General features: G+C 53.3%; 3 protein-coding genes across 12 annotated transcripts; 1 reads left to right on the top strand and 2 right to left on the bottom strand.

The window, feature by feature from the left end:
• The first annotated feature begins 325 nt into the window (after window positions 1-325).
• Eif5a (eukaryotic translation initiation factor 5A) lies at window positions 326-5,138 on the top strand. Of its 3 annotated transcripts, none has more exons than XM_090349714.1 (6): window positions 326-490; window positions 2,353-2,538; window positions 3,828-3,932; window positions 4,117-4,248; window positions 4,336-4,409; window positions 4,543-5,138. In XM_090349714.1, the coding sequence occupies exons 2-5, from the start codon at window positions 2,374-2,376 to the stop codon at window positions 4,396-4,398; spliced, it is 465 nt and encodes a 154-aa protein (XP_090205840.1). In that variant the 5' UTR covers window positions 326-490; window positions 2,353-2,373; the 3' UTR covers window positions 4,399-4,409; window positions 4,543-5,138. The 3 variants fall into 3 exon arrangements, with proteins under 3 accessions (XP_090205840.1, XP_090205842.1, XP_090205841.1); XM_090349716.1 differs by lacking the exon at window positions 326-490 and adding an exon at window positions 755-856; XM_090349715.1 differs by lacking the exon at window positions 326-490 and adding an exon at window positions 1,134-1,323.
• Window positions 5,139-5,218: 80 nt separating this feature from the next.
• Window positions 5,219-8,140, bottom strand: Gps2 (G protein pathway suppressor 2). Its single transcript, XM_090349711.1, has 11 exons — window positions 8,053-8,140; window positions 7,680-7,843; window positions 7,248-7,357; window positions 7,052-7,164; window positions 6,491-6,570; window positions 6,319-6,401; window positions 6,007-6,160; window positions 5,834-5,923; window positions 5,671-5,750; window positions 5,487-5,582; window positions 5,219-5,381 (listed from the first exon to the last, which is right to left on the bottom strand). Exons 2-11 carry the CDS (start codon window positions 7,771-7,773, stop codon window positions 5,298-5,300), a joined length of 984 nt encoding a protein of 327 aa, XP_090205837.1. The 5' UTR covers window positions 7,774-7,843; window positions 8,053-8,140; the 3' UTR covers window positions 5,219-5,297.
• A 37-nt stretch (window positions 8,141-8,177) lies between these two features.
• On the bottom strand, window positions 8,178-25,524 carry Neurl4 (neuralized E3 ubiquitin protein ligase 4). Of its 8 annotated transcripts, none has more exons than XM_090349702.1 (30): window positions 25,225-25,524; window positions 23,834-24,278; window positions 23,578-23,643; window positions 23,131-23,429; window positions 22,860-22,971; window positions 22,686-22,774; window positions 19,538-19,610; window positions 19,154-19,418; window positions 18,730-18,911; window positions 17,860-17,945; window positions 17,574-17,736; window positions 17,286-17,484; window positions 17,128-17,204; window positions 16,962-17,040; window positions 16,258-16,433; window positions 16,042-16,173; window positions 15,065-15,210; window positions 14,507-14,731; window positions 14,310-14,408; window positions 14,067-14,228; window positions 13,709-13,873; window positions 12,276-12,434; window positions 11,545-11,724; window positions 11,348-11,435; window positions 10,873-10,980; window positions 10,605-10,749; window positions 10,340-10,452; window positions 10,104-10,269; window positions 8,878-8,929; window positions 8,178-8,255 (listed from the first exon to the last, which is right to left on the bottom strand). In XM_090349702.1, the coding sequence occupies exons 1-30, from the start codon at window positions 25,507-25,509 to the stop codon at window positions 8,232-8,234; spliced, it is 4,560 nt and encodes a 1,519-aa protein (XP_090205828.1). In that variant the 5' UTR covers window positions 25,510-25,524; the 3' UTR covers window positions 8,178-8,231. The 8 variants fall into 8 exon arrangements, with proteins under 8 accessions (XP_090205828.1, XP_090205830.1, XP_090205823.1 ...); XM_090349704.1 differs by lacking the exon at window positions 8,178-8,255 and having other exon boundaries at window positions 8,305-8,929; window positions 23,834-23,852; window positions 24,087-24,278; XM_090349697.1 differs by lacking the exon at window positions 8,178-8,255 and having other exon boundaries at window positions 8,305-8,929.
• Window positions 25,525-25,942: the final 418 nt, after the last annotated feature.

The raw sequence follows: 25,942 nt of genomic DNA, 5'->3' as shown, positions 1-25,942 counted from the left end.
GCGTCCTGTGGACCGAGGCGTTTCCTTCAGAGGGTGTGGAGTGCAGGGGGTTTTTTTATTGCGCAGACGCAAGGACTGTCCCGTAGGGCAAGTGGTCTAAGCAGGCTGGGGAGGAGGAGATTGAAGGGCTTAAAAAACCGGGTGCGCCTGCGCGTTGCTGACTGGTTGGAACCGCTCTGGGCTTGCGAGGGGCGGGGTCACGTACGCGCGTCACTGGATGGGTAGTGGGAGAGAGGGTGGAGACCGGGGAGGGGCGATGCGCTTGCGCAGTGCGGGGGTGGAGGGCGGAGGACCTAGTTAGCACGCTTGCGCGGCTGTCATAGGGCTGCTTGGTTGGTCAGTGGGAAGTCGGCGCCTGCGTACTAAGACCCGTGTGCAGCAGCGGCGGCGGCGGTAGAGGCGGCGGCGGCGGCGGCGGCGGCAGCGGGCTCGGAGGCAGCGGTTGGGCTCGCGGCGAGTGGACGGGGTCGAGTCAGTGCGTTCCCGCGAGGTGAGAGGGAGCAGGGTGCGCCTGCGCGGAACCTCGATTTGGGCCAGGGAGGAGAGATGGAACTGTGCGGGGGTCGGGGAGGGGGCAGAGGGGAGCGGCAGCCACCGCCACACAGGTTCGGCCTGGGAGCGGCGCGAGGTGCGGAGAGGCGCGGGCGCGCGGCCCGCTTGGCACGCGGGGTGACGGTTGGGGCCGGCCGGGTGACGTTGGAACGACGCAGGGCGGGGGGACGGCGAGCCGCGAGGCCGCCACGCGGGAGAGGCCGCCAGGCGGCCACTCCGGGGAGAGGGCCAGGGGCCGGATCGGCCCCGCTGGGGCAGGGGGTCCCTGGGCCGTTGAGGACCCGGCGCCGCGCGGCCACGTGAGGTGGGGGAGGGGGCTGCGCGGGGAGAGGGCATGTGGGGGTGCTGGCGGCTGGGGGGGAGGGGAGGCGGCGTGACTCCGGCCCGGCGCAGCCTTTGGGGAGGGGGCGGCCGCGGCACCGGAAGTGGCCTCCGCGGGCGGCACTGCTCGGGGTCGGAGGCCGCATGGCCAAACGTGGACCGGGACCGCATGGAAGCGCGGAGACCCCTCCCCCTACCCCCCCCCCCCCGGTCTCGGCCACCGGAAGCCCCGGGCGGCCACATGGTGGGCGGGAGCCGGCAACCCTCGGCGCGAGGAGGGCAGGTCCTCGCGGACGAGGGAGAGAGCCTGGGATTTTTGAGGTGCCAGGGAAGCCCGGGGCCCGGGTCACGATTACTCCGCAGGGCCCGCATATGTTAGCCGACCCAGACCTCATGGGCTCCTGGCTCTTCCCTCCCAGTCTTCGCGTGAAGTGAGGCCGCCGGCAAGGTGTAAGTGGCTCTTCTGAGCTAGGGAGGCCAGAGAAAGGGAGAGACCGAGGGCAGCCGGGTAGCCCCACTCTTCTGTCGCCATCCGAAGCGTCTTAAAAGTGTGGTGCAGAGGAGTTCTCGGTGATCTGCACTATTCACCTTGTCACTGTCTTCCTCGGTGTATGTGACTGGGAAAGAGATCCCTTGGTTTTAGGAGTTCCTAACTCCCATAGCCTAGTGTGATCTACTACTCACTACTTCGTACGAGCCTTTTAGTTCCATTTTATTGTCACTCACCACCCCTTCACTCTCCCACTTTCTACTGACTGTACAGGCCGGGCCTGAAAAGCCGACAGGACCGGTGCATCTTGGGAGAAGGGGGAGGGCCTTTGAGGAAAGGCTAGTCCTGGGTTCCCTTTGAGAACTGAGATCCAGATAGATGGTGTGGAGGGGAATGGGCAAAGCAACTTTTACTTTTTCCTCCTTGGCTCCATCTAGTACTGCACAGGGCGGGAATCCCCCAAAGAGGCCTTGTGGTTTTCCTGTGCCAAAGATTAGCTTGTGTGTGGATGGGGTGGGGGGGTGTAACAGCTGGGTGGGGCCTTGTCCTCCAGGCTCCACCCTCCCGATTAGCCCCGCCCTTTTGCTGGCTCATAGCTGCTCACCTAATTATAGCCTTGGCCATGTGTGGAGAAGAGAGGTGGCTGGTTTCAGTGGCAAGTAACACCTGAGTCCTCCCTCCCCCTAGGAAGTAGGCCTTTCCTCATCTGTGAGATTTGGCATCTCAGCTCCCTGGAGCTTTACTTTCCCAACTCAACTTTACTAAGCTTTCATTAGGAGGGCTCAGCCATATACTCCTTCCACAAACACACAAGTGTATATAACCCCAGTCATTGTTAGTCCAAGAATTTTAAGTTTCTTTTAGGTGGGTGATGGAATAGAGGGTTGGGGAGGGGGGAAGGAGCAATGCTTCAAACAGAAGAATGGGATAGATTCAAATGGGAGATTATCCTTCACCCTCACTAACCCCAGTTCTCTTCTTGGCTTTAGTTGGAATCGAAGCCTCTTAAAATGGCAGATGATTTGGACTTCGAGACAGGAGATGCAGGGGCCTCAGCCACCTTCCCAATGCAGTGCTCAGCATTACGTAAGAATGGCTTTGTGGTGCTCAAGGGCCGGCCATGTAAGATCGTGGAGATGTCTACTTCCAAGACGGGCAAGCATGGCCATGCCAAGGTTAGAATTTTACATCTGCAGTTTTCTTCCCTGTACCTTTTGTCATCCCTGGGGCTGGCAGCAGGCTACTCAGTCTTGGCCCTGACTTTTCTTTAGCTCTTCTTGTGTTTTAGACCTTTCCTTCAGCACATAGCCCATGCACCCAATCATGCTACACCTACTTCCCAATCTTCAGCCTCTTCCATCATTTAATGGTACTACTTTGAATGTTACTGTGGTTCCTTTATGCTTGGCCTTTAGTGCTCATTTTCTTCTAAACCTTTGTGGGTTTTGTTTCCTTTACTTTATCTAGTTTCTTAGATCCTAACATAGAAGATAGCATTGCCTGGAGACCTCCACAGGGAGGTTGTACAGTGTTTGTTCTTTTGTGTTTTCTGGGTGTGAACTTGGGCCTGTGATCTTTTGCTTAAGGCTGCTGCTCTACCCCTTAAGTCACAGTACCACTTCTGGCTTTTTGGTGCTTAAGTGGTGCTTTAAGTTCCTTAAATTCCCTGCTTTCTGGCATTCTTGCTTGTGTTTGTCACTATAGGCTTTCCCTTTTGTGTTTGTAGTTTTGTCCCCTAATTTTCCATCTTATTGTCTGGCCATTGATTCTACATTTATCTTCTAGTGCTTAGGTTCCTCTTTGGTTGGTTTCTTTTTTTTTTTTAAGTTGTGGGGCTTGAACTCAGGGCCTGAGCAACTCTTCTTGGACTTTTCACAAGGCTAGAGCTCTACCACTTGAGCCACAGCATCACTTCCAGCTTTTTTCTATGTATGTGGTACCAAGGAATCAAACCTGGGTCTTCGTGCATGCTAAGCAAGCACTCTACTACTAGGCCAGACTCCCAGCTCCTGTCTCCTTATTTCTTAACTGCAGGTTTTATTCTAGTCTTTCCCTAGATCTTTTCACAGGCCTTTTCTGTTCCTTCTCCCTTATTTTCAGTCTTCAGTCCTTTTTGTGAGTACCTAGAATAAATTAACTCCTAGACTAGGGGCATTTAATCAGTGTTTTTTTTTTTTTGGAAGGAATCCAAGGTAATGGACTTCAAGTTGGCTCTCCCACTTGCCTGTGCTATCCCACTCACATCTCATTAGTGGCTTTTAATTTCAGGGTTTTTTGTTGTTGGTGGTGTTTTGGTGTTTTGTTTGCTTTAATGTTTCCAAGCTGACTGGTTTTACTTCCAACTCCCCTAATCTTCCTTCTAATGAGGTGGCAGGCTTACTTCCCCCATCAGCTAGCTAACAAAATAAGCTTTGTCTCTTCTCTGTGCTAGAGTTTGGTTAAATTTCTCTTTATGCGTACACAGGTCCATCTGGTTGGTATTGACATCTTCACTGGGAAGAAATATGAAGATATCTGCCCGTCAACTCATAACATGGATGTCCCCAACATCAAAAGGAATGACTTCCAGGTATTTAGGATGAGGATGGGTAATAGTTTAGGGGTGTATGTGGATTGTTGAGAAGCTGTAAGAGGAGAATGGCAGAAGATATTGATTGGTAGCAGTTAGTTGCCACTCCAGTTTACCAGATTTTTTATCCTTGGTTAGACATCCCTTCAACTTCCTTCCAACTTCCTTCCCTTTCTGTCCTCAGCTGATTGGCATCCAGGATGGGTATCTATCACTGCTCCAGGACAGTGGGGAGGTTCGAGAGGACCTTCGTCTGCCTGAGGGAGACCTTGGCAAGGAGATTGAGCAGAAGTATGACTGTGGAGAAGAGATCCTGGTAGGTTGCTTCTTTCCCCTGTTGTGTTTTATAGACTTAAAATTATATGTGAGTTCTGGCATCTCTAGACTTATTTCTCTCTCCCAGATCACGGTGCTGTCTGCCATGACAGAGGAGGCAGCTGTTGCAATCAAGGCCATGGCAAAATAACTGGCTCCCAGGTTGGTAACAACTCTCACCACTATCCTGTTTTTAAATGTTACTGGGTTGGTTTTCCAACTCTTTAATTTAGTCCTATCCTTCCTGCCCTTTTTGTTCTTACCATGTTTTAATATGGCTTTTTTCTTTATTCAGGATGGTGGTGGTGGCAGCAGTGATCCTTGAGCCTGCAGAGGCCCCTCCCCCAGCCTGGCCCTGCTCTGGCCGGGCCCTTGGCCGGACTCCTATACAATTTATTTGATGTTTTATTTTGGTTTTACCCACCCCCTCAAACTGTCGGGGAACCCCTGCCCTTCACCTAGCTCCCTTGGCCAGGAGCGAGGGAGCCATGGCTTTGGAGAAGCTGCCTTCCTCTTCTCCCCTCGCACTACAGCCCTGGTGGGGGAAAGGGGTGGGTGCTGCTTGTGGTTTAGTTTTTTGGGGGGTTTTGGTTTTGTTTTGTTTTTTTAATTCAATTGGAATCAGAACGCTGTGGATTCTGGCAAATGATCCTTTTGCCCTCCCCATCCTGTCCCTGGTCTGGTCCCATTGTCCATGGCCCTTTACCCCAAGCACCACAGATTAGGGACCAGTCCCCTCCCCTGTCTGGGTCTCCTAACCCCTTTGTATGAGGGGGGGGGAAGGAAGGGGAGGGGACCCTGCCCCCACGGGCTTCACCCTTTCCTGTGGGCTCTCTCCCCGACACATTTGTTAAAATCGAATCCTGAATAAAACTACAAGTTTAATATGAAGCCCCCAACTCAGTTGCTTATTTGAATTAAGTGTTTTTTGCTTCCCAAGGCTTAGTCAACACACAAACAGCAGTAGCAGGTAACGGTGGTAGATACATTTTATTGGTGTGGGGGACTCTCACCCGAGGGGAATGGGGAAGGGAAAGTGCAAGGCACACTTCACTTGTGGTAAAACCGAGGATTCTGGCTGTGCTGGATGAAGGGCAGCCGAGGCCCAGCTTGGCTGGTAGTGGCAAAGCCTGACTGAGTGAAAAAGTCATTGTCAGTGGGTAGACTGGCTTTTCACCTCACACTAAGGGACGACCCACAGTATATCCTTCTTCCCTGGTAGTGCGAGACTATTCTTACCTTTCCTGCTGGCTGCATCTGCACAGGGAGTTGAGGGGAGGCAAGGAGTCCAGGGGCTGGATGCAGAGCCTGGGGATGCATGGGGCGCAGGGAAGACTGCAGAAGACAGTGGTATACCTGAAGCATACTGGGTTCCTTAAGGCTTACACCTTCCCACCCCCACTCCCCAGACTTCAATACTTACTGAATCAGAGAAGCCAGTCTGCTGGCTAGCATGTTCAATCTGCTTTTGCAAGGACAGGGCACCACCAGGCTGGAGGAACCCTATACAGCAAGAAGGGATGATAAGTGAATAGACAATGAGGGTGGACCCATGGAGCCAGGGCTGCCATCCAGAGTGTTATCACCTGTCTGGGTGGGCTGGAAATGGCCATGCACGGCATAGGGCTGTGGCTGTGGCTGAGACAAGTACTGCACTGCAGGAAACGCTGAAGGTGCTGAGGGAGGCAGGAGGCACAGCCATTAGTGTTCTTTCCTCTGGGCTCTGAGGAAAGACCCACAACTTCTTCCCAACACTCACCTCTGAGCTGCTGACTAGGACTATAGGTTGGCTGCGTGGGTCCATAGTGAGGAGGGGGCTGAGCTGTCCCATAGGCACCACCTGGGCTGCCCTGGAACTGCCCATGCTCTGGGGTCCCTGTGAAAGCAGCAGCTGAGCCCACGTAGTGCCGAGTCTAGAAGGAAGGATGAAAACTCAGTCCTTGGAAATGGAAACTTTTCTGCTCCACTTTCCTGGTATCCAGTGCATGCCTGGTATGTTTGAGGTTTGAATGATGGTGGCCACTATGCTGGGGAGAAAAGTAGAGAAAAGCAATTGGGGCTACACATTCACCGTAAGCACTTGAGGTCCAAACATCTGTTTAGCTCTGTCGGCCGCCATGAGGGTGGCTGGGCGATTGTGTCCTCCAGGGCTTCCTACAAAGAGAAGGGCTTCATGATGCTGAAACAGGAGGCTGCAAACTCCAGGAGGGACTCTTGTGTCATGGGTTTCTTTAGTTCCTCACCCTGCATGCTGAGGAGGTGAGTTCCTGTGTGAACTGTCAGGCTCTGCTGATAGGCGGCGGATGTCAGAGTGGTCAGGTCGCTACAGTGAAAGGAAAGCAGGTCCAAGTCAAGGATATGTGACCCCTCTTGCTATTAGACATTTTTTTTGGTGCTGATCCTGTAACTTGAACTCAGGGCCTGGGCACTGTCCTTGGACACTTTTTTTCTCAAGGCTAGTGCTCTGCCACTTGAGCCACAGTACCATTTCTGGCTTTTCTGTGTATGTGGTACCAGGGAATCAAACCCAACGACTTCGTGCATGCATGTTGAGCAAACTCCCGGCCTTTCCTGAGCCTTTTCATTCAAGGCTGGTGCTCTACCACTTAAGTCCATCTCCCACCGCTTGGTGGTTAGTTGAAGATAAGGGTCTTATGGACTCTGTTGCTTAGGCAAGCTATGAAGCATAATCCTCAGATCTCAGTCTCCTAAGTAGCTACAATTGCAAGAACGAGCCACCAGACTGGCTAGACACTAAGTCTTGGTCCCATTTGCCTCCACATTTACATTTCACTAAATATCACCTTTGCTCTTTCCGCCTCCTTTTTTCTTCCTCATGCAAAACTTTCTTGAGCTGAAGGAAAAGCTGGTGCTTCTCTTCCTGGAGGGCCAAAAGTTTCTCCTGCAACTTCAGAATCTGAGAACAGAGGGGAGAGAAGATCAAGGTAGGAAGGGCCAAGAAAGGAAGTCAAAGGCTTGGAGACACTGGGGCCTGCTTACTTGTTCCTTGGTTTCTTCTAGTGACATTCTCTCTTCCATCTCTTTTTTCTTTCTTCTCTCTTGTTCCTCCTTCATTTTCTGTTCCATCATTTTGTCCACCTCTTCCTCTTCTGGAGAATTAGTATGAAGGGGGAAGTGGGCAGAGTGGTGAGAAAAAGTATTAAAGTTAGACTGACAGCCAGCAAAAGTTAGTTTGATCACTCCTGGGGACGCTGTTAGGACACGGCTTCATGCAGAAGGGAAAAGGAGGCTTTTTAAGGTGCTCTCCAAGGTCCTTCCCATCCAGGCCTCCACCTGATCCCGACGGCCCCGTTCCCACCCTGCCTCCCTCTGTCCTCGCCCAACAGGCGGACTCGCGTGTGGAGGCCAGCGCTGGGACAGTGGGCGTCCCATGCTCGGTGTGCTCGACGTCCCCCTCTGGCCCTGGCTCACCCTGCCGCTTGCGCTCCCGCTCCATCATGATGTGCCGGTGCAAGGCCCTGGCCATGGCGTTGGAAAGCTTGGGGCGCTCCAGGAGCGCAGGCATGGTGCTGCCGGGGGCGCTCGGGCCGCAGGCGCCCGGCTCTTGTCACTGACGGCTGGAGCTCGGTTGGGGCCTGCTGGGAAGCCGACCGTCAGGAAGAACGCACCCGCCCCGGGCGGAAGCCAGGCGGCGCGGCCCGCTCGCCCCCGGGTCACGTGTCCCGAGCGCGGGCGCTCCGCTGGGCCACAGCTCCCGCCCAGCGCGCGCTGGCCGCGCGGGGGTCCCCGGCTCGGCGCCCACACCTCCCCCCGCCCCCCTCAGCCTGCACCAGCACCACCCTACCCGCCTCCTCAGCAATCTTTGCGGCCTCTGGAGCGCCTGGTGCCTGCGTCACTTCCGGCGACCGGGCCGAATGCTTCCGGAGTCACCAGGGGGAACCGCCTCGCCGGTTGGGCGAGAGGGAGCCCCGGAAGCGCTGCGGGACGGACGGAGTGGGCGTCGGGGCCGTCTCGGGCCGCGAGCTAGCCAGCCTCGGAGCTCTGCACCTGGAGATCGCGGACACGGAGCGGCGCGCGAGACAGAGGCGGAGGCAGATACTCTGAGAGCGTTTATTGGCTCTTAGAAATCAGAGTCAGTATCAACTGTACAGAGCCCGCCCCTTCCTAGGGCCCGCCCTTCCTTCCCCACTCCCACCCCATCGCCCGGGAGAAAGCAGCTTTGTGTGGGCACAGGGAGAGATCCCTCTGGAATTCACAGTAACCAGAAACAAAACAAAAAAACCGGAAATAAATAATATGGGAGGGGAGTAACAGGGAGTCACGTTCCCCAAGTCAGTGCATGAAGGGATCCAGGGCCTGGAGCTGTGAATCTGAGAGCCTGCCTAGTGCTCCCATGTCTGCCAGAACAGCACCTGTGCATGCCATGAGTCACTGGAATGAGGTGGAGGCAGTCAGTCTTCACTGAAGAGTCCAGGGCCTAGGCCCAGCTGTGCTTGTAGTAGTGGCGGTTCACCCCTCATTCCACCCGTACCAGCAGGGCATAGAGGAGTGTGGCCCCCTTCTCCTTTGTGACCCACTCAAGTTCGGCTGGGCTGAAGTGTGGGTCGGGAGGTTCTCTGAGTGCAGCAGAAGGAGGGCCAGGGGTGTAGGAGCCAGGGCGCACACACACCTGGAATGCCACCTGGGCCTGGTGCGTCCGCTGGGATTTGGGGTCCCGGAATCTGTCAGACAGGAAGCAGAAATAATCCAAACCCAAGCACTACCAAAACTGGGGAGGGGGGGTCACACACAAGACACTGCAGAGTTAGGGGATTGAGGCCTTCTAGTCCCCTTGCAGTTCCCCTAGCTAATCCCTCTCACTACAGAGTTGGTTCTTCCTGAGAAATATTCCTGCCTAAAGGACTCAGCTCCAGCAGTAGGTACTCTGTTGGAAACGTTTTTTCCTTCCCAGAGCCTGCTTAGCTAGCTCCACCACCCTCTTCATGCCTTCACTCAAACCTCACCTTATGCCCACTCTGACACCACCCTCTTTAACAATATAGCCACTCCAAGTGCACTTCTCATCTACTTCACTCACTGTCTTCGTTTCCACAGCATTGACTTATCACTTTAAAAAATACTTAAGACGGGCCGGGAGTGTGGCCTAAAGGTAGAGTGCTTGCTTAGAATGCATGAAGCTCTAGGTTGGATTCCTCAGTACCATATACACAGAAAAAGGCCAAAGTGGAGCTGTGGCTCAGTGATAGAGCACTAGCCTTGAGAAAACTCAAGGACAGGGCTCAGGCCCTGAGTTCAAACCCTAGGACTGGCAAGGAAAAAAAAAAACTAGACTAAATTAAGCTATACACTCTGGAGAGGCCAGATGCTGTTACCTCATGGCTCACACCTGTAATTCCAGCTACTCAGGAGGCTGAGATCTAAATATTGAGGTTTGAAGTCAGCCCAGGCACAAAAGTCTGTGAGACTCTTATTTATTTTTTTGGTGGGTCATGGGGCTTGAATTCAGCCTGGACACTGTCCCTCAGCTCTTCAGCTCAAGGCTACTGCCCTACCCTTGAGGCACAACCCCACTTCCCATTTTCTAGAGGTTAGTTGGAGATAAGATTCTCAGTTCCTTTTGTGCCTGGTCTGGCTTTGAACCTTGATCCTCAGATCGCAATCCCCTGAGTAGTTATATATATATATATATATATATATGACATTGTGTGTATCTATCTATCTATATCTATATATCAAATTTCACAAGAGCAAGGTTCTTAATTTTCCAACACTAAGGTAAGTGAGGAGAGGCCTCAGCTGGAGAAGCAGCAACCAGTAAACAAGGGTAGGAAGAGAGGGAGTAACAAATCAAAAGGACCCAAGGGACCATGGGTTTTCCCGATCCAGTGTACTCACTGCACTTTGGAGGCCAGGGGCTCGGCCCCAGCATATTGAAGGGAGGGCGAGAGCAGCACTGGAGGGGGCTGCTCCTCCCGGGGAGGTGCACAGTTCTCGCCAGGCTCCTCAAACCCCACTCTAGGCTCGCTCTTCAAGGGCCGGCAGCTCAGGATGGAAGCAGTTCCTGTGAGGACGGCTGAGTCAGCACAGTTCTCCCAGGACAGCCTGCTCCCCCCCTGCCTGCTCCACGATACCTGCTCCCAGCTCCCCTCGGTCCAGCACCCTTCGCACAGCTGCCACATTGCTCCCATGATACGCCATGTGCCATTTTTTGGTTAGTGTCCCAGCTTCCAGGCGGGGATTCACTCTAGGATAGGCAGACAGGACAAAAGTCATGCATGTGTGTCCCCAAGTTCATTCTCTACACAGAAAGAACAATCATTAGTTTCGCATGCACCTCCTCCTGGGACTCTTCCACAAGATGGAAAAAAGCAGTAGGGAAAAAGCCTGAAAGTATACCTGAGGTTGAACCTGCACCAGCCAAAGGGCAGGGCATATTCCCGTGGGGGCTCCCCTCTGCGCCTGTGGGCCTCATCTCCTCGAAGCTTCCGGCAAGATTCACAGTAGCACAGGCTACGCTTCGGTGGAGGCATGAAATAACCCTCTGTGGGGCAATGACAAACTTAGGTTCAACCCCACTGCTGCCCCTCAGCCAGGCTCTGGGCCTGGCTATGGCCCCTAGTCTGGCTGTGGGAAGGAGGTGGTTTCTAGGGAGACCAGAACTCACCAGGAAGCAGCAGCAGTTCTTGGAAGCGAGAGCAAAGGGCATGGTACTCACAGCTCTTTAGAGGGCTAGCAGTGGGTGGGGGACCCCAGCATACACTCTCCTTGATACCTGGAGGAACAGAGGTCTCAGTAGGAGGAGCTAGAAGAACCAGAGTTGGGCCGCTACAGTGCCTCACACCTGCAGTGCCTCACACCTGTAATCCTAGCTACTCAGGAGGCCGAGATCTGAGGATCAAGGTTCAAAGCCAGCCCGGGCACAAAAGGACCTTAGACTCTTATCTCCAATTAACCTCTAGAAAACTGGAAGTAGGGCTTGGCTCAAGGGTAGGGTGATAGCCTTGAGCTGATGAGCTCAGGGACAGCGCCCAGACTGAGTTCAAACCCCATGACCCACCAAAAAAAAAAAAAGAACCAGAGTTGAGTAGGAGGGAGGGAGGAAGGGTAGGATCATGCTCCCTTTGGGCAGGCATACGTACCATCCACCATGTCAGCTTTCTCCATGTCTCCTTGGGTTCCAGCACTTTTCCCATTGGCAGCCCCTGGCTCAGGACTGACGATTGTCACCTGTAGGGCCCAGGAGTGGTCAGCCAGAGCTTGTTCAGTCCCCCAGGGTCTGCTCATTTCCTCCGTGGACTACGAACCTCCCAGTTTCTCCAGCTCCATTGCTACTAACCTGCTCACACTGCCCATAGAGGTCCACAAGTGCATGGCAGGGCTGGGGCACGTCAGGCACAGCTACCCCCTGGTCCACCCCATTGACATGGAGATGCAGCCCCCCACAGCTGTCTAGCCGCAGTCCCAGGATGGTACCTTCAGGACATGTATCCAGATTTGGCCCAAACTTCTCACAGATCTGGGAAGAGAAAACTACTGTCTTCCAGACATCAGACTCACTCGGCCAGCAGCCATCCAGTCCTCACTGGGCTTCTGGCGCCCATCTCTCCACTATGCCTCCACTCTCACCATCCCCTGAGAACGTGCTACAATTTCATTATGTAGAGTTCCCTCTCTTAGCCCAACTGTAACAGTAGAGGCACAAGAGTATGAAGCAGGGGGCTGGGAGTTTGGCCTAGTGGTAGAGTGCTTGCCTAGCACAAAGACCTGGATTTGATTCCTCGGTCACTCACATAAAAAAGCTAGAAGTGGTGCTGTGGCTCAAGTAATAGAGTGCTAGCCTTGATGAAGCCTAAGGACAGTGCCCAGGCCCAGAGGTCAAGCCCCAGGACTGGCAAAAGAAAAAAAAAAATGAGTATGAGGCAGGCCTAAAAGTGATGATGTAAATATCACATGCTTATCACACACACACCTGCCCCCTTCAGACCCGAGCTCCTACCCCCAGGGCTGTGGCTTCCTTTGCTACTAGAGACATGTCTCTCACCATTCTCTCTCTGCCTCCCTCCTTACCTTGAGACCATTGTGGAAAACACCTCGGCCTCGCAACAGCCAAGCTGCCCGTTTGAGGGCACAGGCAGAGGCAGGAAAATTGAGCCTCTCCGGTGGGCAGGTGATGACTCCCAGGACAAGGGAAGATGTCCACTGTCGGTTTAGGAAGTCTATCCGTATCTGCAAGAAAAGAAACTCATCTACAACCATGGCTTCCTGGGCAGAGGCCACTCACTTAGCCTTTCTCCACAGTCAGGGCCAGGACCTAGGATACTACCCTTCATGATTCTTAGAAAGCACAACCTCAGAGGGAGTGGGGGAAGAGGGGGAGAGAGGGGGGGGGGAGACAGAGAGAGAGAGAGAGAGAGAGAGAGAGAGAGAGAGAGAGAGAGAGAGAGAGAGAGAGAGAGAGAGAGGGAGAGGGAGAGGGAGAGAGAGAGGGAGAGAGAGAGAGAGAGAGAATGCTCTTACTACTGGGGCTAAACTAAAACTCAAGAGTCTCAGCACTCAGTCATTTGTTCTCATGGTCACTGCCCTAACACTTGAGCCATGCCTCCAAGTTCCAGCTTTTTGCTAGTTAATTGGAGATAAGAAGATCTGGGCTACTACCTGACAAATGTAACTGTAACCCCTCTGACAATAGAAAAAAAAATAATATCTGGAGACCAGGAATGTAGCTTAGTGGTAGAATGCTTGCCTAGCATGTATGAAGTCCTGGGTTCAATTCCTCAGCACTACAGAAACAGAAAAAGCCAGAAGTGGTGCTGTGGCTCAAGTCGTAGAGCACTAGCCTTAAGCACAAAGAGGCGCAGGAACAGAGCCCTGGCCCTGAGTTCAAGCCTCATGACGGGGTGAGGGGGAGGGAGGGGAACTGAAAAAAAAGGAGTATATGGGGTGGGGGCTGGGAATGTGGCATAGTGGTAAGTGCTAGCCTAGCATGCATGAAGCCCAACACTGGATTCCTCAGTAGTACATAACAGAAAAAGCTGCAAATGGTGCTATGGCTCAAGTGGTAGACTGCTAGCCTTGTGCACAAAGAGACTCACGGACATAGCCCAGGCACTAAGTGTAAGATCCAGGACAGGCAAAAAAAAAGAGTATCTGGAACATTTTTGCTCAGGCTGGCAGACTGGCTCAGTTTCCTAAGAAGCGATTTTTACAGGCATAAGTCAGTGGTACCTGGCCCTCTTTTTCACCCTCCTTTCTGCTGGAAATGGAACCCAGGACTTGGGACATGCCAAGTAAATACTCTATCACTGAGCCACATTCCCCAATAAGCTATAGCTTTTTGTAAGCCTTCATCTTACTATCACCTGCATAAGGATTCTTGTTCCTAGAGGCTTCTGTCACTGGGCAAACTACATCTTTCAGTTTGTAGGTGAAATTTCCACTACGGGAAGTCCTGGATCACAATGGAGCAGGAGGAGCCAGGCAGAAGGAGGCCAAGTACACACCTGCACCAGAAGCTGGGGCACCAGGGGCTGGCTGATGACCACGATGCCCTGATTGTAGCTGGCCACCCGCGTGGCTGTGCAGTTCCCATTGGACAAAAGGATATTCTTCCCATGGTTCTCCAGGAACTCGAGGGCTGTGGGTATAATACCCACTTGGTTCTGGTCCTGGCAAAGAGGAAGATATTGAACTGCCCCAGAGACCAATGGCAGGCCTGACCCACCCTCTCCACTAGAATGTGCACAGAGCTTGAGCACATGAGCTTCTGTGAGTCACTGGAGAACCATGGAGAGCCTGGCTCTCCCCCAGTGGCCCACCAACTGCTTAGCCCTGGCCCAGCAGGCCCTGCCAATCTCTTACTCCTAGGCCACGCTCCTCGCCCTCATCATCATCCTCGCCCTCACTGCCAGTGTCGGAGCTGGGGGAGGGAGGCTGAGTACTTTCTGGCTCTTCCATCCTTGAGGAACTGACAATGGACACACTACGCACTGGCCCGTACAGATCCAACACAGCCCATACATTCTGGGGACAGAGATAAGGCCGAGGAAGTCAGAGATCAACACAAAACTCCCACACATTCACCCCAAGGAAGCTGAGGTCTACCTTGGCAATGCCAGTAGCTGCAGGCCCCATATCTTCTCCATCCACCAGGATGTGCATCGTGTCATCAGTTCCCCGACGAATACCCACCCGGCTCCCCACCTAGGTGGAAGGAAGAACAGGACAGACGCTTAGTTTGCTCTGTGACACACTCTCATTCCCCACCTCCTACCTCCTTGCCCTGGCGTCAGCTGCTTCACCCCCAGTCTCTCGAGATTCCGGCCATAGTTCATCCTCTGGAGCTGCCCATCACGCCTCACTTCACAGCTGGACACCATCCAGGTAGTCTTAGTCCGGAGCTCTGGCAGGGATGGAGGCAGCCCTGGACCACCACCTGCTCCAGGACCTGTCTCCCCTGGGGCCAGTGTGGTCAGTCCTAGCCGGAGAGAACCTGCCCACTTTTCATCTAGTTCTTCCACTTTCACCTAGGGGACAGAGAATATCAGCTTTATTTTTATTTATTTATTTATTTTTGCAAGTCACAGGGCTTGAACTCTGGCCTAGGCACTGTCCCTGAGCTCTTCAGCTCAAGGGTACTGCCCTACCCTTGAGCCAAGCACCACTTCCCATTTTCTAGAGGTTAATTGGAGATGAGAGTCTCAGGTCCTTTTGTGCCCAGGCTGGCTTTGAACCTTGATCCTTATATCTCAGCCTCCTGAGTAGTTAGGATTACACGTGCGAGCCACCGTGTCTAGCAGCTGACCCTTTCTGAAGGACGATCCAGCTCTCCCTCCCCTGCTCACATCTCTGGAACCCACCTCAAAGACTTCATCAGCTTTGAGCTCCTTGGTGCTAAAGACGAGGCCATGTGCATAGCCAGCCACACGCACTGCCCTTTTGCCATCTTCCTCCAGAGTGACATTCTTGCCGCACGTACTATGGAATCGGTGAGCCACACCAGCCACTGTGGATAGATGTAGATGGCCAGGAAAAGGAGGAGGATTAGGGCAACTAGCTTCAGGTAAGATACAGAGCAAAGCTTTTGAATGAAACTGGAAGCCGACACTAAGACCTCAAGTGCTAATGTTCATTTTAGGCCTAGCCTAAAATGGCCCGCAAATGCAGTGACTTAGGAGGTAGAAACCAGGAGAGTTTTAGTTCAAGGCCAGCCTGGGCAAAAAGTTAGCATGGTGGCACACAGCTGTGATCTCAGCTACACAGAAGGCAAACATGAGAGGATTACTGTCCCAGGCCAGCCCCAGTTCCAGGCAAAAAAAGCTTGAGATATTATCTAAAGCAAATAAGGACTGAGGATGTAGCTCAAGTGGCAGAATGCCAGCTTAGTAAACTCAGGGGTCCCTATATTCAAATCCTATATCACAGGGCCGGGAGTAAAGCATAGTGGTAGAGTGCTTGCCTGTCATGCACGAAGCCCTGGGTTCGATTCCTTGGTACCATATACATAGGAAAAGCCAGAAATGGTGCTATGGCCCAAATGGTAGAGTGTTAACCTTAAGAAAGCCCAAGGACATTGCCCAAGCCGTGAGTTCAAGCCTTGAGATTGGCAAAAAAAAAAATCCTATATCGCTAAAAGAAGCACCTAAACCATTCATCATAACACGATGTCCCAACATAGCATTCTGGCTTCTGGGTGGTAGGGAAACAACCAGGCTCTGTGCCCCAGGGCAGTCCCCTCTTTCTGAGCTGCCTGTCATCAAAGGAAATTCCCTCTCCCCGCCCCCCCCCCATTCCCTCCTATAGCCTATAGCATGTTCTGTCAGGCCCACATAGGTACCAGGGGAGTGCAAGGGGAATGACTTCTCAGTGGCAGTGTTGCTGGTCGTCAAGCTGTTATCCATGGGGCCAGTAGCATTGGTGATGGACACTTGAACACACTGGCCATAGAGATCCACTACTGCATACACCTCTGTGTAGAAAAGGAAAGCATCAGAAGCCTGAGAGTCCAGGCAGCTTGAACCAAGTGGGGCAGGCTGGAAGCCACAGTAGTCACCTTTACCCGGAGGCAAGCCTGAGCAGGCAGCGCCTTGGTCCTGGCCATTGATAAAGTAGTGTAAATCCCCCTTGGCAGTTCTCATCATGCCAATTCGGGCACCTGTGCCCAGTGCATCCAGGTCACATCCATAGTTATTGCGCATGGTGTTACCATCTTGCATGATGGCTGTGCCACTGTGGGGAAGGCAGAAAGGGTGGGTCCAGCTCAGTAAGCATGTCAGTGGATGTGTGTGTGTGTGTGTGTGTGTGTGTGTGTGTGCACGCGCGCGCATGTGCACGCGCATATTTCTTGATCTTGGTCTTTAGTCTAATCAGGCCTTTTTTTTTTTTGCCAGTCCCAGGGCATGAACTTGGGACCTGAGCACTGTCCTTGGGCTTCCTCAAGGCTAGAGCTCTACCACTTGAGCCACAGCACCACTTCTGGCTTTTTCTATGTATGTGGTACCGAGGAATCGAACCCAGGTCTTCATGCATGCTAGGCAAGCACCCTACCACTAGGCCAAACTCCTGGCCCTTAGGAGGTAGAAACACATCTCTTTTACCCTTGGGATTCCCCTAGTTGGAATCCCTAACTTTCCAGAACTGAGCAGAAGAGGCAGCCAGATCCCCTAGATTTACTCCTTGGGCCTAAACCCTGCTTCCCTGATCCCAGTCAGTTTATCTCAGCCCTATCAAGCTGACCCCGGGAGCAGAGAGCCTCACCTCAGCATCCACGTATCATAGTCGATGTCCGTCATGGTATTGGGGAATTCCAGGTCTTCGGGTCTAATTGCAGTTACTCCTGGGAGAAGAGAGCAGAAGTCAGAGCTGACCTGGGGGCCGCAGGCATCCAGCACCCCTAAATGTTCACACACAGACAGCCACTCACCAGCCTCAATGGAGCCAGACCAGCGGTCCACCATCTTTTGAATAACTATTTCAAACAGCTCTCCATCCCGCAGGGCCCTGGTAGGGAGATTAGGGATCACTGAGGCCCTGCTTATATGAACAACAGGACAGTGGAGACATCCAAGGGCAGAGACTGACCGGTTGGAAATGACGATAGCATCATTGAACTCGCTACGGCAGTTGTGGCGGAGTGCAGTGCGGCCGCCATTAGTGATGACTGCATTACTGCCATGCAACTGGTGGAAGCGCAGGTCAGAGGCCCCTGCCCCTGAGGATGGGGAGCTTGGAGACACCTGATTATTCCCCTCAGAGAGTGGCTCAGGGACAGGAGGCACCTCTGCGAAAGTGAACATCCCCTATTAAGTTTTCAGGTGTAAGGCTTCCCAAAGCCACCCTAACCCATGCCCCAGCCTGCCCGGCCCTCACCCAAGTCGTCCACAATGGTGGCCTGAGCCGCCTGGCCATAGAGATCAACGACAGCATAGACACCCGGGGGTACATTCCAGGCAGCAGGACCCTGTGTCATTCCATTGACAAAGAAGTGGAGAGTCCCGTCCTCCCGCCGCACCACGCCTACCGTGTCCCCTGCCTTGGAAGAAGTGGGGCTGGAGTGAGGAGTCAGGCAGAGTTCCTACCTGGACTGAGCCTGTATCCACCCCGCCTCTCTGGCTGCCCTACTACTTTGCCCAGGCAGTGGTGCCCACTCTCCCACCTTGAGGCGATCCAAGTTGTGCCCATATTCATCCAGGATGGTTGTCCCATTGTGCATCACCCCATTCCCGGTCATCATCCAGGTCCCTATGAGGGCAAGAGTGACAGAGGGCATGAGAAGGACAGTAGTGACAGCATTCAACCATTCCTCCCCACCACCAAGAGCCTACCCTGTCTTTCCTTTAAGGTTTGGCTTCTGTCTTTCAGTTCCTTAGACAGCCCACAAGATGAGCTTGCACAAGTATAAGCAAGGGGCTCACACACATAATCCCAGCTACTCAGGAGACTGAGATCTGAGGATCCTAGTTCAAACCAGCCCCCGGGCAAGAAAGTCTGGGAGACTCATTTCCAGTTAACCACCAAAAAGCTGTGGCGCAAATGGTAAAGTGCTAGTTACACTAACTTTGAGTGGAAAAGCTAAGGAAAAAACACCCAGGTTCTAAGTTCAAGCTTCAGTATCAGCCCTTGGGTACCAAGGGCTCATGCCTAGAATCTCAGCTACTCAGGAAGCAGTTATAACACAGCCCTGGAAAGAATGCCGAAGACTCAACTCCAAACAACTGCCAAAAAAGCAGTGGTAGAGCTAGTTTTGAGCACAAAGGCTCAGGGACAATGCCCACATCTAAGTTAGAGCCCCAGAACTGGCACCAAAAAAAAAAAAAAAAGCACACACAAGCACAAGAGGGGGGGGTGAGAGAGCATGAGCACTCAAGAGCTGAAGAACAAAGGCGAGAGAGAGAGAGAGACAGAGACAGAGACAGAGACAGAGACAGAGAAAAGGAAAAAGAGAATAAAGGCCAGGAATGTAGGAATCACTTCCTCTCTAGCTAGGACCCAAACAAACCCAGTCTTGTCCTCCTCAGGAGCTCACCAGAGCGCAGGTTGGTCATAGTAGAGGGCAACTGGAGGTAGGCAGGGTTGTGGGTGGTGACACCGATTTCAATGGAGCCAGCCCATTTGTCCACCATCTTGTCAATGCGCACCTGAAACACCTCTCCATCGCGAAGGGCTCTGCTGCTCAGTACCACGCCGTGGTTGAAGTCATCAGTGGCACTGAGAACACAGAAAGTAGGAATTCAGATCCCAACACACCCTGAGTCTATCAAGGCTTAGCCCAGCAACAGCTGCCCCATACCATTGCCCTAAGCCACCAACCAGACCTCATGCTCCAGAAGCTCCCCATCTTTCTGTCCAGGACCCCCCAAACCAGACCCCCACGGGCTTCTGCGTGTCCACCCTGCCCCAATGCCAGTACAGCCCCTTCTGTAGGCTTCTCCCCACCCCATGGGCCATACTGGGGCCTCAGGGCAGTGCGTCCCTCGTGGGTAATAGCTGCCTTCTGCCCACAGTTGGGGTGGAAGAGCAAGCGCTCAGGTTCTGCCTGGGCAGCAGGAGTGGCACGGCGGAGAGCACCCTCAGGTGACAGTGCCCGCAGGATGGCATTGTTCCGACGAAGACGATCACTGTGATTATTATTGTGAACGATGGTCACCTTCACCGCCATCCCGTATAAGTCTACAACACCATAGACTACCGGAGGTGTCAGTGGGGTAGCCACACCTGCAGAGGCGAAGTGGAGAGTCTAAGAAAGCAAGAACCACAGAAGAAGGGATGACAGGAAGACAGAGACCAGACCCAACCACAGTCCCAGCCCAAGGCCTCCTTCAGTGTCCTCTTACCCTGGTCAATGCCATTAATGAAAAAGTGCAGAGCAGAGTTGGACTTTCTTGTCAGGCCAATGTGGTCACCTTCCTATTCAAAGCAGAAAAACAGCTCAGTCTGGAATCTAGTGACAGTCAAGGTCTAGAGTAGTCCTGGGTCTTTCCACTATCCCATTCCACTGGTATTTTCATGACTGTCAGCAGCACAATGACAGACAGACAAGACCTGGGTTCGATTCCTCAGTACCACATACATAGAAAAAAAGCCAGAAATGGTGCTGAGGCTCAAGTGGTAGAGCTCTAACCTTGAGAAAGTCCAAGGAGCTCAAGCCCACGACCGGCAAAAAAAAAAAAAAAAAAACTTCTTGTGCCAAGCATCAGTGGGTTGTGTTTATAATACTAGCTACTCAGGAGGCTGAGATCTGAGGATCGCAGTTAAAAACTAAGCTCTGTGAGACTCTCCTCTCCTATTAATTACTAGAAAACTGAAATTGGTGCTGTGGCTCAAAGTGATAGAGTGCTAGCCTTGAGCTGAAGAGCTCAGGGATAACATCTAGGCCCAGAATTGAAGCCCCACGACTGACCAAAAAGAAAAGAAAAGAAGAAACTACTTCAAATCTCAACCTCCTACACAGTAATTATTCCACAGGCTCGTGGTATAGCTCAGAGGGAGACCAAAGTGCCTTACACGTGAAAGGTCAATGTTCTACTCCAGTACTACAAAAAAAAAAAAAAAAGGCACTTGTTTTCAGCTGGGCACTGGTGGCTCACACCTGTGATCCTAGCCACTCAGGAGGCTGAGAGCTGAGGATCTTAGTTTAAAGCCAGCCCAGGCATGGGGCTGGGAAAATGGCTTAGTGGTAGAATGTTTGCGTAGCATGCTTCGTGAAGCTGGGTTCAATTCCTTGATACCACACACACAAAAAAAACTGGAAGTGGTGCTGTGGCTCAAGTGGTAGAGTGCTAGCCTTGAGCAAAAAAAAGTTCAAGGACAGTGCCAGACCCTGAATTCAAGTAAGCTCCACAACCACAACCACTCCCACCACCCCCAAAAAAAAGAGCTTAGAGGTAATGCCAAGGCCCTGAGTTCAAGCCCATGCCTCACCCCACCCCCAACAAAAAGGAGCTTTTTTGTAGCATTGGGTATTGAACCCAGGACCTTGCATGTGATAGGCAAGTGCTCTACCACTTGAGTCATGCACCACAACCCCAGCCATTCTATTTATAAGGTATTTAAAAGTGGTGCTAGGGGGCTGGGAGTTTGGCCTAGTGGTTAAAGTGTTTGCCTAGCATGCATGAAGACCCGGGTTCGATTCCTCGGTACCACATACATAGAAAAAAGCCGGAAGTGGTGCTGAGGCTCAATTAGTAGAGCTCTAGCCTTGAGAAAGTCCAAGGACAGTGCTCAGGCCCTGAGCTCAAGCCCAGGACTGGCAAAAAAAAAAAAAAAAAGTGGTACTAGGGGGCCGGGAGCGTGGCTCAGCATGCATGAAGCCCTGGGTTCAATTCCTCAGTACCACATACACAGAAAAAGTCAGAAGTGGTGCTGTGTCTTAGTGGTAGAGTGCTGTCCCCCAACACAGAGAGGCTCAGCGCCCAGTTCCCAGGCCCCAAGTTCAAGCGCCAGGACTGGCAAAAAAAAAAAAAAATAGTGACTTAAACTCAGGGCTTTATGCTTTTTAGGCTGACAGTCTACCACTTAGTTATGCTTTCAGCTATTTTTCCACTGGTTATGTTTGAGACAGGGTCTTGTCTCCTGCCTAAGAGTGTATATGACCTTTGATCTGACTACTTAGGCTTCCCATAGTAACTAGAGCACACCACTGCATCCAGCTTCCCTCTGTGGACAGGGAGTCTCCTCCACTGTTCGACTCAGGCTAGTCTGACATTGCAATCTCAGCTTCCCACATAGCTTGGGGTGGCAGGCACATGCCAATAAACACAACTATGGGTTATGAAAGGGGTCTCAAAAGCCAGGTTGACAGCTCACACCTGTAATGATAGCTACTCAGGAGGCTGAGATCTGAGGATTGTGATTCAAAGCCAACCTAGACAGAAAAAGTCTATGAGACTCATCATCAATTAACCACCAGAAAACTGGAAGTGGTGCCATGGCTCAAAGTGGTACATAGCTAGTCTTGAGTAATAAAAGAGAGGTCAGGGACAGTGCCCAGGGCCTGAGTTCAAAACCCCACAATCAACCACAAAGAAGAAGAGGAGGAGGAGGAGGAGGAGAAGGAGGAGAAGGAGGAGAAGGAGGAGGAGGAGGAGGAGGAGGAGGAGGAGGAGGAGGAGGAGGAGGAGGAAGAGGTGGAGGAAGAAGAGGAGGAGGAGGAGGGAGAAAAAGAAGTCCTAAGAACTTTTCTGCCCAGCTGCCCTCAATTTTTTTTTTTTTTTTTTTTTTGTGGGTCATGGGGCTTGAATTCAGCCTGGGCACTGTGCCTGAACTCTTCAGCTCAAGGCTACGGCCCCACTTCCTGTTTAGCGGTTAATTGGAGATAAGAGTCTCAGATCCTTTTGTGCCCAGGCTGGCTTTGAACCTTGATCCTCAGATCTCAGCCTCCTGAGTATCTAGGATTACAGGTGTGAGCCACCACGCCGGGCTACTGGCCTCAAATTTTAATCCTTCTTTTCTTAGCCTCCAAAGTAGCTAGTATTAAAAGTATGAGCGACCAGTACTCAACAGGGTTTTTTTGTTTGTTTTTTGTTGCCAATCCTGGGGCTTGAACTCAGGGCCTGGGCACTGAGCTTCTTTTGCTAAAGGCTAGCACTAGACCATTTGAGCCACAGCACCACTTCTGGCTTTTTCTGTGTATGTATGTGGTACTGAGAATCAAACCCAGGGTTTCATGCATACCTGGCAAGCATGCTGCCATTAAGCCACATTCCCAGCCCCATACTGGACAGTTTTAAAAGAGGAACTCACATAGGCTCAGGTTGGCCTATAATTCAAAATCCTTCGGCTTCTACCTTCCAGGTAGTTGTGACTACAAGCATAAGCATATGCCACCATATCTAACATATAGGCGTTTAGTTTGTTGAGCTACCCTTGGCTTTTCAAAAGGAACACCAAGGGGCTTCCTCTAGATAACAGAGAACACTGTGGGCTGCCCACACAGAACAGAGTACCCAGGGCTCCCCTGGAATGGCTGTGACCCACTCTTACCTGCAGCTCATCCAGACTGAATTCACAGTACTCCCGGCGGGTGCCTTTGCCATTGGTCAGAATCCCACAGCCACTCATCATGATGGTGCCTGAGAGAAGATAGAAACCTGGGTATAGGCTGCCTTCTCCTCAGCACCCCCAAGCTGTAGCTCTCCCCTTGTTCTGGGCTGGTACCTGACTGGAGGTTGGTCATGGTGGCTGGGTATTCCAGGCTGTTGGGGTTGTGAGTGGTGACACCAATTTCAATGGAGCCTGACCATTTATCCACAAGCTTGTCGATACGGATCTGGGGTTGAAGGATGGCAGATGGGAAAGGCAAGAAATGTAGAGAAGAGATTTTCAGCCCATGGTTCTCCCCAGTTCCTACCCTCTAGGCATCAATGGTTAAGCCCCACTTTTAGCTGCCAGAGCAGGCAGCCCTGTCAGACTTCAGGATCTTGCACACCTCAAACATTTCATTGTCCCGAAGCGGGCGGTTGGTCATGACAACACCATTGTTGAATTCATCCAGGGGCCTGCGGCGCTCAGCTGTCTTATTATTGTTACTGAGTTTGATGAGGGTGCCACACTTCTCATGAAAGAGCAGGGCGTCATTGGAGGTGAGGACAGGTGAGGTAGCAGCACCGCTGGATCCCAGTCCATCCCTTGCTGGAGGAGAGCTCAGGTTCACATTCAGGAGCCCTCCATTGTAGGCGGATAGGATGGCATTGCTCACCACTTCAGAGAGCTCCATGCTGGCAAAGTCTACATTGGCAGGATGAGAGAGGACATCTGAGGTGAAACCCTACCCCCTCTGGCTTGGGGAACTCTCTCCCTAACCCTCTGTTAAGGTCCCACCCTTATCCACCTCACTGCCCACTCCCCCTTCCCTGACCTTCCCCGAAGCCCTCACCATTATGCGACTCAAGGCTGTTAGGAAACGTCTCCGGCCGGGCCTGCGCTGGGGGCACCATGAAGGCTGGGGACCAGGTAGGACGGGAGGGGAATAAGGGTTCAGAGCCCACAGCCAGGAGGCCCTCTCCTCTACACCCTGCTCTCCCCAACAACAGACTGTGGAGGCTCAATGGCCCTGTCCACACCCAGGCTAGCTTGCCACTGCATTTGCCCTCTGTCCCATCCCTCCAACACCACCCTAACTGCTTTCTTACCTTCATCCCCAGAGGTCCCCTGTTGAGCCAAGGCAGAATCCTCAGGGGGGGCTGAGGGCTCTAGGGGAGGTGTAGGGATGGGAGTAGGGGGGCTGAAGCCTGGCTCAGGGGGAAGCACTGTAATCTGCGTGCACTTGCCATAAAGGTCCACAACAGCCCAGACACGGGCAGGGAGGCCTGTGGCAGCCACACCACAATCCCGCCCATTCACCCAGAGCCGCAGCTCCCCGGAAACTGTGCGCTCCACACCCACACGGTCCCCTTCGCCCAGCTGATCCAGGTCCTGGCCGTATTCTTCCAGCACAGAGCGCCCATCCTTCAGCACCGAGCAGCCGGACACTACCCATGAGCCCCCCTTCAGTCCTGTGGCACTGCTTGGGAAGTCCAGCACACTGGGGTCCAGCGCTGTCACCCCAATCTCAATGGAGCCACTCCAGGAGTTGACCTAAGATGAGAGATGTGGACAAAGATTCAGTGCGTCTCCCACTACTGGAAGCCACATCCACTGGCATCATGGCACACTTCTCAGATGCTAACCCAGAAATCAGGCCCACCGGTAATTTCCTCAGTGATACTATGGAGGGAATAATTGTTTTGTTGGTTGTGGAGCTTTAACTCAGGGCCTGGACTGTCCTTCTGTACTCAAGGCTAGATTCTACCACTTGAGCTAGAGTGCCACTTCCAGCCTTTGAGGGGTTAATTGGGGACTTTTTTGGCCGGGGCTGGCTTCAAACCATGGTCCTCAGTCTCCTGAGTAGCCAATATTACAGGCGAGCCACCAGTGCCGGTGAATAATAGTTTTCCTCATACTCAAGTACTCAATGTTTACACTACTTTCCCCTCCCACCAATCAGGTTAAATTCCACCCTTTAGCCTCCTCTTAATGTGCCTGTTTCAATGGCTCATCAGACACCCAAATTCAAACGCCCATACCTGTCTTGCTTCTGTACATCTCTCTTACTCCTCCTAATTCTCACCCGGATCCACTCTCCTCCCAAATCCTTCGGGATCAAGTAAATCAAACATGCCTCCCTCTCTCTGACTGGGTCTCCTCGCCCATTTTCCTGGCCCTATCTGCGAGTGTGCCCTTCAATAGTTTGTATTTCCCTGGGTTATGTCTCCCCTCTTGCCATCACACCTCTGTCCCATCTCTCTCCTCCATCCCTCCAAAACTGCCAGGAGGTCTGTTCCCCAGTCATTCTAGTGGGTGGGCCGCGGTGGCCTTTCCTTGTCTCCTTTCCTTGAGGCTGAATGTCTGCTTCGTGTTCTCTTCCTCCTCGCCCCCCCGCCGTGCCCTCTGGATGCCCAGGGCTGGGGCGGTCCTGCCTCGCCTCCCTCGGGTCCCCTCCCACCATCCTCCACATCTCGGTTTCGCGGTCGCAGCTCTGCACCTTGCGGTCGATGCGGACGGTGAAGACGCGTCCATCGCGCAAAGGTTCGCGGCTCAGCACCAGCCCGTGGTTAAACTCCTGGCCCGGTTGCTGCCGCCTCGCCGTCCGCCCACAGGCCGACAGGCTCACCAAGCGCCCGGTACGCGGGTGCAGCTCGCCGCCGCTGCCGAGACCCCCGCTGGACGCCGGCCCCGGCCCGCCGCCGCCGCCGGGGCCCCCGCCCCCTCCCGGCCCTGGCCCGGGGCCTCCCCCAGACCCCCCACTCCCAACCGACCCCGCCGCCATCGCCGCTGACACGGGGGCCGCGCGACAGCCGCGCTTGGCGGCACCGTGGCAACCGCGGCGGACACCCTAAGGGAATACGGCGGGGGGCGGGGGGCGGGGGAGGGAGCTGGGGCCAGATGTGCTTTACGGCACTGCCGGGCAATGAGCTAGGGAGCTGATACCGCGGTAGGAACGGAAGGACGACCGGGTCGGGAGGCCTGCTTTACGGCACGGCGAGATGAGGAGCTTTTGCGACGTTGGGTGGAAGACACGCCCGCCGCAGGCATCTTTGCGACGGAGGCTGCGGGAGCCCAGACGCGCTTTGCGACGGCATCCTCGAGGGCGCCGCCCCCGCGTTGAAGTGATCGCTCGACGGCGGGGGGCTCGGGAGGGGGGGGGAGGTGACGGGGTCCTCGATTTGGAGCAGTAAAATCGGTGTCGAGGACACCGAAAA

Source organism: Megascapheus bottae, chromosome 17 (genome assembly GCF_031878675.1).
Source record: "Megascapheus bottae isolate mThoBot1 chromosome 17, mThoBot2.hap1, whole genome shotgun sequence".
NCBI lineage: Eukaryota > Metazoa > Chordata > Mammalia > Rodentia > Geomyidae > Megascapheus > Megascapheus bottae.
Note: the sequence above shows the minus strand (reverse complement) of the source record. Positions and strands in the feature narration are given on the sequence as shown.